Genomic DNA, 15,772 nt, shown 5'->3' on the forward strand with positions numbered 1-15,772 from the left:
CTACTGAAGAAAAGCTCCCAGACTGACCATCAAAGAAAATTTGACTATGCATTATAATATACAAGATTTAATCCACGACGATAAAGACTATATTACATCGTGAAGATCCACTAGTACTGCATCCTATTCAAATACTCCAGCGTTCAAAAGCAGAACCACAGAAAACGTGGGAAGACAGTGAAACACATGAGCGGGGACACGCTCAGCGCTACACGATGCAGACGACACCCCTATGGGTGCACGGTGCAGGCGATGCCCCTACGGGTGCATGGTGCAGGCGACGCCCCTACGGGTGCACGGTGCAGACGACGCCCCTACGGGAGCGAAAAGGAAAGGAAGACGAGGCCTAATGAAGAACATCTGACTGACATACGTATAGTAGCATCCTATTATAAAACAGAAAATACATCTTCTTTCAGAAGCCCATAGAACATATACTAGGTAGCTAAAAAAAGTCTCAATAAATCATAAAAAATAGAAGTTAGCTTTTGCATCTCGGCCACCAACATGCCATCGAGACTGAGGAAGACCCGGAAACTTAGGGGCCACGTGAGCCACCGCCACGGCCGCATCGGCAAGCACAGGAAGCACCCGGGAGGCCGAGGTAATGCTGGTGGCCTGCACCATCACAGGATCAACTTCGACAAGTACCACCCAGGTCACTTGGGGAGAGTTGGTGTAAGGCACTACCACTTAAAGAGGAACCAGAGCTTCTGCTGCACTGTCAACCTGGATAAACTGTGGACCTTGGTCAGTGAGCGGACACGGGTCAACGCTGCCAAAAACAAGACCGGAACTGCTCCCATCACTGATGTGGTGCGATCGGCCCCTACAAAGTTCTGGGGAAGGGAACCCCTACAAAGTTCTGGGGAAGGGAAAGCTCCCAAAGCAGCCTGTCATTGTGAAGGCCAAGTTCTTCAGCAGAAGAGCTGAGGAGAAGACTGTTGGTGGGGCCTGTGTGCTGGTAGCTTGAAGCCACATGGAGGGGAAATCATTAAATGCTCACAAGTGCTTTTGAAAAAAAAATGGAAGTTAATGATAAAACTAGAAAATAATAATCCCTACCTTCTGGAAAATTTTAAATCTCAAACCATTCTTAGGTCAAAAAGTAAATCAAACTAAAATTTCAAAGTATTCAGAAAACAATTAAAATAGGACATATCAGAATTTATAAAATATAGCTAAAGCAGAAATTAATAGAAATTTCTAAGGCTTTTAATTATAATTAGTGAACAAGAAAATAACAAATGAATCAAGCATTTAACTGAAGAAATTAGAATAACTGGTAAATTCAAGAGCTGGTTCTTTGGGCAGGCGGGTAAGACATATTCTGAGTCCAGAAATAAAGAACATCGTAACGTAAAATAAAAAATGAGAATGGCCCCGACTGGTGGCCCAGGGGACTGAGAACTACCCTGCGAGCCAAAAGGTCACCCACCGGTCTGATCCCAGTCAGGGCACACGCCTGGGTTGTAGGCCAAGTCCCCAGTTGGGGGCGTGTGAGAGGCAACTGATCAATACACTCACACTGATGTTTCTCCCTCTCTTTCTCCCTCCCTTCTCCTCTCTAAAAGTAAGTAAGTAATTTTTTTAAAAAATGAAAATGGAATACTGGCCACCGACATAGGAGAAATTAAAAAACAATTTTAATAAATTTGAGGGCCTGGAGGAAGGGGGTCATTTTCTAGGAATATATAAATTACCAAAACTGAGTCCAGAAGATGTTGTAATCTGACAAATTATCACAGAGGACACAGAGGATGTTTTTCAAGAGTTAATCACAAAAACCACTGGGCCAGACAGTTCCAAAGAGTGTTCTACCAAACCTTTAAGCAAAAAGCAATTCCTACGTATTTGAAACTGCTCCAGAGGAGAATTCCGGGCAAACGGTCCTATGACATCCTAGATTTTTAATTTCCTCAATTCCCCAGAGCAATTAAGCGGCAAAACCACACACCCATGGAGAGCTTTAACAAGTGACATGGTATCACCTCCACCCCAACATTCAAGAGGGTGGGAAGAAACTATGAAAAGTGATAAAGCCTAACTGTTGTTACCAACGGCACTACCTGTGCAGGTGAGTCGAAGGAAGCAGTGGACAAGAGCGGTCTGTACAGCCAGCAGGCCGGGTCACCGGGAGGGGCTGCAGCGCTGGGAGATTCTGTCCAACTGCCCCTCGCCTACGGCTTGAGTGCAAAGAGCCCACAGCGAGATGTGAGGGGCTGCAGCAGTCTAGCCTCTGTGAACTCCGAAAACTGACCAGCCAGGACTCCCTTGCAGGACGGGAGCCAAGCCGGAAAAGAATCAAAACCGAGCCAGACAGGGACGACAGATAGGAAAGGAAGGAACGGTCCAGATAAAATGGGGGAGGGGTGCAGAACCAGCCATCTCAGAAAGCAAGCTGCCGTGAGCACCAGCGTGATGAAGCTGGCCCTGCCACCAGGTCCCCTTCTTACCCTCACCTGACTGTGGCCTGCCCGGCTGTGCCCTTCCTCAGGCTCCCCCCCAACGCGGCCTCACTGTGGCAATGACTCTGTCTCTCCAGGACGAGCTTGCCTTTCCGCCCCTCCCGAGTCCCCTCTTGTGGATGAAATGAATGACCGTTTCATGAACAAATACAGAACACTTTTCACATTAACTGAAAACAGGAGATTCTGTGAAGTTTCAAAGTTAGAAAAGTTATGAACAAAACTGTCTTTTGAAAGTTTTAAAAAACCCCTGATTTCATATACAAATTAGTAACAGAAAAGTACCAAGGTTCAAAAATCCCAGTAGTTATTGTAAGACAAAAGAAAATAAGAAAATTCCTACAAATAATAAAAGTATGCCCGAAAGCATGAATAACCATGAAAATGAATGAAAACCATAACCCATTTTTATTTCAAAATAAACTAGAAGACATTAAAGAAAATGATACAAGATACGAAGGAGTAACATAATGAGGAAAAAAAACTCAGAAATAAGGTGACGGAACTCAGAAAAGGATTAGAAATAACAGAAAAAACTCTTGAAATTAAGGCAAAGCCAGAAGAAACACAGGAGCAAATAAATGTAACAGATAATGCCTTTAAGAGAAACACAGGTGACAGGCAGAAAGAACTTTAACATTAAAGACACGCAAAGGAAATCTAGCCCGCAAATGGTGAGTCCCTGGAGAAGAAATCCAACATGAGGGAACAAGTAGAACACTGAGACGATTGAAAATGACACATGAAAGAGCACTGTGAACACGCATAGTATCAACCTTAAACGATACCAAGACACAGTCCAGTGAGTTTACTGGGATTAAAAAAAAAAAAAAAACACCTTAGGCAAAAATAGCAAATGGCTTATAAGGAAAAAAATTAGGCCATTATTACCTTTTCAACAGCAATGCTTAGTGCCAGAGAAAATGGAGAAACACAGTTCAAATACTCAAGGAAAGAAAATACGAGTCAAGGATTTTGTATTTGATGAAACAGACTTTTAGATATAAAAGGAATGGATAAGCTTTTCGACATAGGAGTTCTTTAAATTAAAATAAAAGCAAAAAATTTTTTTCTTAGAATATTAAAATCCTCCTTGTACCTAACAAAGAAAGAGAATTATTTTTTTAAAGATCTTGTTTATTTTGAGAGAGAAGAGAAGGGAGGGAAAAAGAGAAAAGAAAACATCAGTGGGTGAGAGAAACACTGATCGGCGGCCCCTCACATGTCCCCAAGTGGGGACCTGGCCCACAACCCAGGCATGTGCCCTGCCCCGGAATCCAACCAGCGATGACGTCCTGATTTGCAGTCTGGTGCTCAACCCACTGAATCACAGCAGCCAGGGCAGAAAATTATTTTAAAGAAGGTGAAACAAAGACAGAAATGCACTGAAAAGAATATAAAACAAATGCTGTTAAGCCACAGGTAGCAGAGCTGGAGCAATCTCATGACGCCTCACAGGGTCCTCACCGATGGCACCCTGCAGCGGGGCCTCGGGGGTGCTCCTGGCCTCTGGTGTGCTAGCTACCTCTGCTCTAGGGTGGCGCTATGCCTGACCTCAGGACGCCTGCCTCTCCGTTCCTCCCCACCCTACACAATCTGCTCAGGGAGGGAAAGCCGGGCACTCGGGTTTGTTGGAACCCTGTGAAGCGTAACATGAGCGGGTAAGCACCTCGACTAGAGCGTAAGCTGCAGGCTCAACAGCTCAGAGATCTTCATTTTCCTTCTTCCCAGAGAAAGCTGAAGTTGCCAGAAGTTTACCTTCCCTAAGAGTTGAAATAGTTCAGTGATGAGGTCTACGTACGACGTACGGAAACCAGCAGTGAGTGTCTATGATGCTCAATCTCCAAAGACAAAACTACTTGTAGTGCGGAGTACCCACAGTGAGAGCACTTGAGTTTTTCCTTACCCTTCTGAAGTCGTGCATTTTATACTATGTTATTGTTATTAATCATCCAATATTCTTCTTACCAAGAGTATCTTTAATGAGGATTTCAAGCTTCTGCCCCATGTTGGGTCCTCTCTCCTCTCTTGGGCTCTGTACTCGGTTTACAATCTCTTGCTTGATGGAGTTGATTACAAACAATAAATTATCTGCAAGATAGAAGAAGACACTTGGAATATGTCACTAACATGGTAGAATTTGCTTTTAGTTATATAATAACAGACATTCAATTTAAAATGGAGCATGTGTAAGAAAACATTAAGCTGTGATAGTTATACATTTTCTTATCCAAACAGACTAATTTCACGTGATGAGCCTTTTGACAGCACGCTGCAGACCTGCATCGATGTCCGCTGTCCTGTCAGCACCTACTGTACTTGTCCTCATGGCTTTAGGACCTAGGACAGTGCCTGGTACATATCAATTCACAAGACCTTAGTAAGAGTTTATTAAATAAATCAAACAAAACCCTTCAAATATAAAAGCTTTAAGAAAAATGTCCCCAACTTAAGCTTAAAAAGAGTGAGCAGAATTAACCAAAAGTAAATAGGGGGAGGAAAATAAACTGAACACAAACACATACTAGAGAAAGTTAACAAAGCCAAAAGCTGCTTCTTTGAAAACATCATCAAAATTGATACCCCTTCCTACCTCCATCCACAGCTAGACTGACTGCTTATTTATATCTAGAATGAAAAAGGGATTATTACTTCAGAATCTAGAACCATTAAAAGGATCATAAGAAAATGCTACGCCAAAAAATTCAACAACTTGGATGAAATGCAACTTAAAGTTGACACAAGAAGAAATAGAAATCTGAATAGCCCTATTTACCAAAAAATATTCCTCCAAGAAAACTCAGATGGTTTTAATGACAAATTCTACCAAACAGACAATGAAGAAATAAAAACCAATCTTACACTTTTTTTAAAGATAAAGATTATAGCTAAATTCATTTCATAAGACCAGTATAGCCCAAATTCCAAAACCTGATGAAGACACTATAAAAAAAGAAACAACACACTAATATCCCTCTGAAGTATAGACACAAAACTCTTTAAGTATTTGCAACAGATTCTAATAAAGAACGGAAAATACATCATAACCAAGTAGAGTTTATTAGGAATGCAACGTTAATTTAATATTCAAAAATTAGTTAATGTAATTCACCATATTTTCAGCTGTTACTGTGAAATTATTCCCATAAATGCAAAACAACAACAACAAAAACAACCTATATGACAACACTCAATACCCATTCGTGGTAACAGAAACTAGGAAAAGAAGAGAACTTACTCAAAATGATAGAGGGTACCCCATGTACAGAAAGAGCCTAAAGCCAACATCATAAAGATGAAAGATGCCCCCTACCCGAGACAGCAAACACAGCAATCAACGCTCATATTTGATGTCCTGGACATTGCAATAAGGCCATAAAAAGGGAATAAAAGGTATAAAGATCATAACGGACCAAATAAAACCTCTTCTATTTGAAGGTGATAATTGCTTAAATAGAAAATTCCACAGCATCTACATACCTACTACTAGAACTGATAATTTAGCAAGATAACAAGATATAGAATAATAAAAAATCCATTTTATATGCATTTATAAGCAAGACACAGTTTGAAAGTAAAATTTAAAAACAATTCCATTTACAGCAGTACCAAAAAATTTAAAATATCCAGGAATAAATCTTACAAAAAATGTTCAAGCACTCTACACTGAAAACTACAAAACAAGGTGGAGAGAAATTAAAGACAATGTAACTAGACGGAAAGAGAGACCAAACACCAAGTTCAGGGATTGAAAGGTTCCATTTTGTTAACATGGTAATTCTCACCAAATTGATCTACAGATTCAAAGCAATACCAATCAAATTTCGGTAAGTTTTTTTTTTAAAGGGGATAAACTAATTCTAAAATTTATGTGGTCATACAAAGGACCTAGAATAGACAGAACTATTCCTTTGAAAGGAAAGAGCAAAATTGGAAGACAATCAAGGACTAAAACTCCCTGACTTTAGGTTTTACTATAAAATACAGTAATCAGGATAGTTTACATAAAGATACACAGATCGAGCAATGAAACAGAACACAGTCCATGAGCAGACTCACACATCCATGGTCAACTGATTTAACAGAGGCATGTACACAGATGCACTTAATCAGGGATAAGCGATTTAACTGAACAACACACAGAGAGATGCCAACACGTGTCTGAAGAAACACAGACCCAGTGGCTCCTGGTGGCCCGCCGTGTCGCCCTGCAGTGAGAGCCAGCTAGGTTTTGAAAGTAATACAAATGCCGGCGACATTGCAATCACTGTCTATATATACTCTCAGAGTTCAAGATCAAAATGCTTCAGCAGCAAGAAAGAATGTAAGAAAATGGGATAGATTTCCATTCCAAGAAACCAACTATAGTTTTACTTAATTCATTTACCTTGATTAGAGTTCCAGAGTGGCCATTAATAAATAACACAACAGTTCATTTAACAAACTGTAAACTTCATAGTTGGAAAGCCTCTTCCTGCTCTCACGAATGAAAACGAGACAATCAAGATCAAGGATTAAGAAAAACTGCAGGAAGTTTGTGAGCACCTGTGTGCCAGACCTCATGCTGGCCTTAGGAAAACCTTCAGAAGTGAGTCATAGTCAATCATTTTGCCACCGTCTCACTTTCTGATACAACTTAGCCCAACAGCTACACGGTGAAGTGTCCAATTTTAGAAGTAAAGGAACATGCAAACTCTTAGGATACCAAGCTTAAAGAGTAGCAGCAGAGCAAGGGGGGCGGGAAGGAGACACACAGGTCCGACCAGAGCTTTCCCGCCCTCCTGTGTGTGGGGGGGAGTTCCAGGTGCATGAAAACAGTCCCCGCCGCCCCTGGTCCTTCTCTCAGAGCAGCCTAGTTGGTTCCAGTGCAGGATGCCCCAGGGATGGGAATTCTCTACATGTGCCATGATGTGACAGCTCGAGATCCGAACCAACAATTCCCTTACGTGTGCTAAGATGGTTGCCTGCGAGTAACCAGGGTAGTGCGAAAATATCGATTCCTGGGTTTTACTTGCACAGATTCGGAGGAGCCTACAGTTCTGTATTTGAACACGTACACAGACGATTCCAAAGAGCAAACCAGCTTGTAAACCAGAGATCTAAACTACCCACTCGAAGGCTAGATGAACAGTCATCCACAAACGTGCCTACCCCAGCCGTACCACTGTCAGTGAAAGCGAGCACTCGCTGTGCTCACAAGCAGATGGGCTCCTCAGGGCAGACATGAGCTCTGTCTGGGGAGCCACAGGCAGAGACACTCCCACCAGAAGGACACGAGTGAGCAAGAGCATGTCGCTCACTGGGTGGATTAACGAAAACAAGGCTGGACTGAGACCGAATATGGGGAGAGCAAATAAAGCGAAAGAAAAGGAGTGGTTAGCAAGTAAGAGGAGGTTAATCAAGTTCTTAAAAGTTTAAGCTCACCATATTCTGTGTTGAGGCCCCACAATTTCACTTTATTAGCTTCATACTGGGCTTTTTTCTTTAACCGACAAGCCCTGTGAAAGGAAAGAGCGATTAGTTTACTTTCTAAAAATGAACATTTGATACATACTTCTCTTTGTTGCTGTCAGACATTTTCTAATAGCAACCAGAAACCACTGCCTACCAATGTTTTTATATTTAAGTAACCCACATAACAAAAATGCCACAGTATAATCATTTATCCAAAATGATTTTTTAAAGTCTGAAGCACATTCAAAAATAAAGCTATGACCAGTTCACTGCAATAAGCTAACAGCAGTGAGGACACAAAGAGCTAGGGAGTAAATGGGCCTCCTGCATGGCTGGTGGGGGTAGAGAGCAGGAGACACGGCTACTTTGGAAAAGAGCAATTTTTTAAAATTCTGCTTTATTACTTTGGAAATAGCCACTTTGGCAGTTTATTAAAAAAAAATCAAACCCTATACTCCTGGGTATATACACCCAGAGAAACAAACACTGTGTTCACACAAACATCCCGTGAGTGAGCGGCTGTGGTGGGCTTTACTTGTACTTGCCACCTGGAAACAACCCGAATGTCCTTCACCTGGCGAACGGCAAACTGTAGTGCGTCCCCACAACAGGACACCACTCGGCAAAGAGCACAAACGCTCACTACCGCTCACCACGACGCGGGGCACCCCCACGCACTTCGGGCTACAGCACAGGACAGGCCGTGAGCGGCCGGCCCCACCTGCACGCGGTTCTGGAGAAGGCCCAGCCGCCGGACGGGAAAGGCCAGCAGTGTGAGGGGAGGGGTGGGAGGGGGTTACTCCTACAGTGGGGCACGGGGACGTTTCTGAAAGTGACGAAGATGTTCAGTATCTTTACCGTAGGGATGGCTGTATGACTGAATATGTCAAAACTCACACAAGTGTACATTAAAAGGGACAAGTTTTCATTACCAGAAAACCGACAAAAACCAAAACTATGATAAAATTGTTGTTATACTAGAGTGTGCCGCCTCCCCCCCAACCTTTTCTTAATCCTCACCCATGGATATGTTTCTTCTATTGATTTTAGAAAGAGGAAGGAACAGAGAGAGAAACATCAATCAGATGCCTCCCATACGCGCCCCAACTGGGAATCAAACCTACAACCCAGTCATGGGCCCTGACAGGGAATCGAACTCTCAACCTTTTGGTATATGGGACAATGCTCCAACCAACCGAGCCACCAAGCTGGGACTCAGCACTACCCTTTAAAAACTTTCCATACTGCATAAAATCTGTCTTTTGCCCTGGCTGGTGTGGCTCAGTTGGTTGGAGTGCTGTCCCATGACCAACGGGTTGTTGGTCTGACCCCAGTCAGGGCACATACCCAAGCTGCAGGCCCAGTCCCCGGTGGTCCAGGCACACACAACCCCCATCGGAGCAGGTACAGGAGGCAACCAGTCAATGTTTCTCTCTCCCCCTTCTCTCTCTAGAAGCAATGGAAAAAAACGTCCTCAGGTAAGGACAAAAAAGAAATAGCATAAATACTATCTTTTACTTTCAAAGGAAAGTTTATCGTACTCTCATTGCAGTATTTGTAAGAATGTGTTTCTGAATGAATGGCTGAGGGTTGGGTGAGTTTCTATAAAAGTTCACTGCAAGCCTAACCTCACCTCCTAACGTCATTCACACGGGCGGCCATGATCAGTATTTACCTGGAAGCCAGCTTATTTTTTTCCTTCCTTGACCTTGGCCGAGCAGTTAAGGGAAGCTCACTGACTGGAGTCAGATCACTAATCACCTTATTCAGTTTCCGTAGTTCATTGCCTATCTGCAGTAGTTTTTTAGGATTTGGAGTCAGGTCTTCTACATCAGTTCTCCGTGACTTCTTTACTGCATACTTCCCTACAGGTGGTTTAAAAGAAGTGTAAGTTACATCATTTTCTTTCACAAAAGATAGGTCTTCTATGGCCGTATTTTAAGACCACGTTTCCCCACCCAACTCCCTTTCCTTGTTCAGAAGTCTCAGCACGTCTCAGAAGTCTCATGATCACAGCCCATGCGAGAAGCACTGGCCGCCCCTCCTCTCCATGTAGTTACTCAAAACGTGGGGGGAATGTGGGACAGCTCTGGCCTTTTCCAAGCCTTATCAGCTTAAGCTGTCTAGCCCTGGTATAACAGAGTCTTGTTGGTTTTGTATGGCAGCAGTCAGCATCTCAGACTATAGGACCGGAGTGCAAGTTCACCTGCACACAAAAATCAGGTCCTGGCTGTCAGAGCTCGGTGGGCTGAGCGTCATCCTGCAAAGTGTGAGACCGCCAGTTTGACCCTTGGTCAGGGCACACGCAAGGTTTGTGGGCCAGGTCCCTTGTTGGGGGCATGCTAGAGGCAACAGATAGATGTCTCTCTCTTACACTGATGTTTCTTTCTCTCTCCTTCTCCCTCCCTTCCCCCTCTCTAAACATAAATAAATATAATCTTAAGAAAAAAAATCAGGGCTAGGGTAAAAATAAAGTCAGAAAAAGATTGTGGAGATTTTACCCAAACCAAGTTTGATTCTCTAAATTGAAACTGTCATGCATGCTGGACTCAAAAGTCCACCAAGTTCAGGTTGCCTTTTTTGGAAGCTCTTCTTTGGTTCATTTGGCACATGACATCACAGAAGACTCCAGGGGTCCTGCCCTATCACTGCCGGCAAAGAGGCACAGCTCTGCCCTCCAATCACAAGGCACCACACAACTTTCTTAGTAGTTTCCACACGCTCTCTGAACCTATTTATTGGTCCTGCCTTTTCACTTCTGGTAGAAAAATCAATCTTAAGGCAAAAACTAGGTTTTCACTCACTGAAAGACATTAAAGCACAGACCTGGGTACAGGGGGAAACGGAAAATGAGGCACAAACACACTTCTGGTACAATTCCAGCATCAGAAACGCCTAGCGACTTAAATCTGGATTACTGAGCACCAACCTTCCTAGTGCCCTCCACTCTGGATTAACGCAAAAATAACACTTGTACAGAAGACATTCTAAATGACATCAGCCAGGGCTCAACAATTCAAAAACTGACCTACCCAAGATGGAAGCTTCTCCTGGCCCGTCTTCTCCTTTTCTCTTCCCACTCCTTTTCTCACAGCTGGTCTCTTCCTTGCCCACCTCCTTCCTCCCACCACCGTCTTTTTGAGCCCAACCTCCCCGTCTATCTTAGGCCTGAAGACTAGATGAGAATGGCAGAGAGAGCCGTGGCCCTTCTGAGTTTACGGCAGCTGGGACAGGTCAGGGATCAGCAGTCTCCTGAGCGCCTCCTGGAAGTGACTAGATGTGAAATCGTTTCTGGATGGGCCCCCCTCCCTGCTTAGGCAATGGCTCTCAACCCTGGTAAAGCGGCCTGTGAGCGGACCGCAGTCACAGCAAACACGGCAGCTCTACTGCTCCCCTTTCCAGTCTTCCGGGAAGGGTGGAACATCCACGTGCAACGATTAAACGTTACTGTTTAGTATCTCTATTTGAAGTGGCAAAAAATAGTTGCCCACAATCCCCTCTTACCATGATGTAAGCCATTTTTCTGGTACATATTACTCGGCAAGGTGTCCCGGCTCCACTCAGAGGGCCTGAGCATCCGCTCTTGCTGTGATGGTGTGAGCTGTTCGCTGTACTCCCAGAAGTACCTCCTTTTGCCTCTCTTCCGGGAGGATATTGAAGTCATCTCCTTCAAGTCTTCCACGGAATCATTTTCATAGCCTTAAAAGAAAAAAAAGCCCCACCAACCCAATTTTTAAATTCCATAAATTTCAATAAACCAACAATGACAAACAAAAAGATCCTTCTATCTGTTGTTTGATACATTTCATCTAAAAATATCATTGTTTATCGCTGGCATGTCAAAGATAATAAACCAGGTCCACAAAATAACTTTTAATGGAGAAATCTGACTCATAAAATATTCAGAGATCAAAATCAAAGACAACTACATTATCTCCCTGCCGTTTCTCTTTGGTTTTTGTAAGGTCCTATATGACACTTTGTATCTTCACACAGGACTCAGAGAAAATAAAGGATAGCAACAGGAACGTCACAAGCACTATTAGATAGATAATGGCACTTGGCCACTACGCTGTGATCTTAAATGTCTTCTTTCTGATACGGAGGCCTCTGAAACACCCTCCACAGACAGCTGTGTGCCTTCCTGGGGTGTCACCCCATGGCAGAGCTGTGAGGCAGCAACAGTTTTCGTCTGGCCAGCCCTCAGACCCCTTCCTAGGGTGCCGCCTTGTGCACACTCAGGCAGCTAGGGCCGGGTGTGCGGGGTGGGGGTGCCCGTCCACAGGATGCATACAAGCTGAGGCAGCCAGGAAAAACGGGGTGGCGCGGGCCGAGGACAACCATCACTCTCCCCCCGAAAACACCGACTCCTCTGCGACTGACACTTACAAAGTGATGCCAGCTGAGTACTGAGGGGAAAAGTTAGAATTTTACCAGGTTTTCTTCAGATTAGGAATTAACTCGAAATATGATTCCATTTACATGACACTCTAGAAAAGGCAAAATTACAGGGGCAAAGTGGTTGCCAGGAGTTGGGGGTGGAGGAGGGGCTGGCTGGAAAAGAACCTGAGGGAACTATGGGGGCAGCAATCCAATTCTCTGCATCTTGACCGTGGTGGTTACATGACTGCGTGCACCTGTCCAAACTCCCAGCAGTGTGCACCTAAAGGGACTGTGTGACAATCAGACCTCAATAAAGATAACCTTTCAAAGGAGAACCAATTCAGAGAGCAGAATGATTCTGAAGGAACAGTCAGGCCAAGCTTTTACAGCACTAGCGTGCGTCTGTGGTTTGTTAAAACAATGTGGCCAGCACAGTGACCATGAACCTCAGGTTCTTAAGAAATGACGCACAAGTTCAGTGACTGGACGGAGCCTGGGCTGATGTAGGACCCATGACTCCAGGAGTCTGGGTGGCCCTGGGCTCCCCACGCTTCCTGCACCGCCCAAGTGAAATGGTCTAAATGGGGCTCTCCCCACAGACATTGCACGTGAAATCCCAAGGGCCACAAAGATGCTGGTTTCTCCTGTCCCACCTAAATTAATTGGACTGAACATATTAGTTAAATACGGTCAGTCTTTTAAAATGAGTATTCAAAGGGCCATCAGTTTTCTTTGCCCAAATATTTTAACGTTTCCTAAGAGCACACATGGTGACCTCGCCACGGCACATGCACACCATGGGCCTGCGAGCTGAAGCTGCCCACCTTTCAGCACAGAGTCCACCATGATCCAGTAAACGCAGATGAGTTACATTCTCAGACCACTGGGCTGGCATTTAAGGTCACTCAGTATTTCTCAAAGTATGTTCTGAGAAACACTATCACTGTAAGATACGCCTTCATCCCCAAGTGGGTTCTGTGGTCCAAAAAGTCTTAAGAAACTCATCCTGCACCTCTCTCTGGCCAAGTCAAGGGCACACGGGCAGATCAGAAGGCGGAGCCCGAGACAGCGAGTCAGCCCACTCAACTCCAGGTTCCCGAAGACAAGGACCGCGTCCGCTCTGTCATTTCTACGCAGTGCCTGATACGAAAGGAGGCACTCAATTTTTTTTTTTTTAACGAACCAATGATTTGTTTAATGTAACACTTCCAACCAAGCCTTTTCCCTTTTCTTTTCCATTTGGTGGTTCATCATACTGACCCACCTCATTCCTTCCTGACATGATAAAAGAAAGTCAAAAAGGCTTATTATTACCTAAAATGTCAACCCCACATCTTTGGTAAGGACTATGGCCACCAAGCTGGTCGTCAATCGTAAAAATGCTTAGTGAGGATTACAAAATAAAGTCTCGTTCTGGGGGCCCGGTTCTGTCTTATACCCAAGTAACGCCATGACCCCAACTGTTGTAGCCTGTCCACAGAATAGGCTCTATTAGAACTTGGGAGCCAGTCCAGAACAGGGACTGAAACTCCATTTTACACCTTTCCTGGAGCTTTGTGGGCTCGGGCACTGTTGTAGCGAACTGCCAAGAACCAGCATCAAGGGAGCCAGTCATCACAAAAGGGCCTTTGTACACTGTCTGCCGCCAAGTTAAACCCATCAGCCCACTCTCAACCTAGTGCTCTAAAGGAACTGTAACGGTTCCCACTTTTCTGCTTCAAACAGTTTCTTCCTGCTTCTCGGCAATAATTCACTCGTGCATTCCTAAAGTTGCTCGTTTAGCGCTTTTTTCCTTCAAGAAAAGGAACATTTTCATTAACTAATGTGAATGAAGCCCAAATTACAACCACAAAATTGTGCTGATTTTGTGGTTAAAGAATGTCATTCGTTAAAGTTTGTGAAAATTGTCCCAGTGATACTAACCAAGGAGATTTTACTTAAAGTCAACTGGAAATGAGTGAATTAAATGCCACCAAACTTGTAACATTGTCAAACAGCCCCAGGAAGAGAAGGGCCCCCTGCAGAGTGCCCGAGAGCCCATCTCTGCTTTAAAGCAGTGTTACCTGCTCAACGCCATCCACGGGACTCGGCCTAACAGGGCAGGACCAACCCTGACACTTGATCCTCCTATCAAGGTCAAAGGTTAAGAACATGGACACACGGGTCAACCTACCAAGCAGTGTATCTTCATGGGCCCACTCACCTCTCAACAGGAAACCAAGTCAAAAGATCAAAAAAATTTTAAAGTGGAGTGAAAAGTCAATGAAGAGCAAGACGTAAACCTGTATAGCATAGTCCTGGCTGGTGGCGGGGAGATTTGCTTCCTGGTTTATCTATCCCTTTAAGCACCAGCTGGCGAAGGCACTTACTTCCCCACACTTTCCATTTCCCTTAGTTATCACCTGGTTCCCTCTGGTCTCACCCTTTCCCCACCCTCCTAACCTAATTCTAAATGCGGACTCTAAGCAACAGGGCCGGCCTGGCCTCCCAGAGGCTAAGCACCGCTCTGGTCTCCCCCTACAGACTACAAAGATGACTGCCCTTGAAACATCTCCAAGCAGACTGTATTAGTTTGTTGAAAATTTTTCCTGCTAAGTAGGAAAGACAAATGTACTATCTAGACTCTATGGAGTTCTAAAGTAAATCAAAGAACAGGGAGAACCCCCTTTCCTCTACATTAAACTTCAAGTACCTTCTCCTCACTTGTAACCCCACCCAAGTCAAACAACTTGCTTGTATCAAACACATCCATCTAAGCATCTGTGTAATAGGAAAACTGCAATAAAAGGAGTCTTTCAGGAGGAACAGTGCTCCAGTGCCCACAGTACGGCTACTATGCCTTAAAAACCTTTCCAAAAACTAAATACCAATGTTTGTACTGCCGGAAATTCCAGCAATCATTGTAACAAACAGGGATGGGTGTTCTCTGGCAATCTATAAGGTTTTTTTAGTAACTTAAGTTTTTTTTTATATAGGCATTCTAGTGTCAACATTATTTCTGAATAAAATAATTTCTGCTTAAACTTGAAGATCTCCACTTCTTTGTGTATTAACTGTGTTCCACTTGGCAGTATCATTTTCATAAGGAAACTGCACAAGCCAGCAGTGGCAACAGCCCAAGCGTGTAAATGCTGAAGTGGACCAGCTCCCCGCAGGTTTCACTTTCTGTCTCACTTTTGTTTGTAAGCACTGTGTAGAAATAACACAGAATCTCTTTCATGCTCATGAAATTATAGCATGTGTTTTTCTTAAATGGAAAACTACTGAGCACATGAAAGATGCAGCAGACACAAAGTTCTCCTTTACATTATTCATTAAGTAGGCTTTGTTGGTTATAGGTATGAATAATATAAACCATCATCCCTTGGTTCACCACTCTATAAACTCCTAACTTAATGGAGGGACTCATGCATAAATAGGAATGTTTTCTTAAGTCAATCAATTCTTGGCATCTTTGCACAGCTGCT

General features: G+C 43.8%; 1 protein-coding gene and 1 pseudogene across 8 annotated transcripts in view; one reads left to right on the forward strand and one right to left on the reverse strand.

The window, feature by feature from the left end:
* The window catches only part of CREBRF (CREB3 regulatory factor), a 43,990-nt gene that overhangs the window by 6,062 nt on the left and 22,156 nt on the right, over positions 1-15,772 (reverse strand). For all 8 annotated transcript variants that reach the window (XM_037127876.2, XM_037127878.2, XM_037127874.2 and 5 more), the window contains 4 exons: positions 11,427-11,621; positions 9,598-9,787; positions 7,893-7,966; positions 4,437-4,559 (listed from right to left, as the gene is read on the reverse strand). In XM_037127876.2, the coding sequence (XP_036983771.1) occupies positions 4,437-4,559; positions 7,893-7,966; positions 9,598-9,787; positions 11,427-11,621 (582 nt within the window). The remainder of the gene's footprint in view (positions 1-4,436; positions 4,560-7,892; positions 7,967-9,597; positions 9,788-11,426; positions 11,622-15,772) is intronic.
* On the forward strand, positions 503-973 carry LOC119036201 (60S ribosomal protein L27a-like; annotated as a pseudogene).

This window comes from Artibeus jamaicensis, unplaced genomic scaffold (assembly GCF_021234435.1).
Source record: "Artibeus jamaicensis isolate MK-2021 breed Jamaican fruit bat unplaced genomic scaffold, CSHL_Jam_final scaffold_3151, whole genome shotgun sequence".
Taxonomy (NCBI): Eukaryota; Metazoa; Chordata; class Mammalia; order Chiroptera; family Phyllostomidae; genus Artibeus; species Artibeus jamaicensis.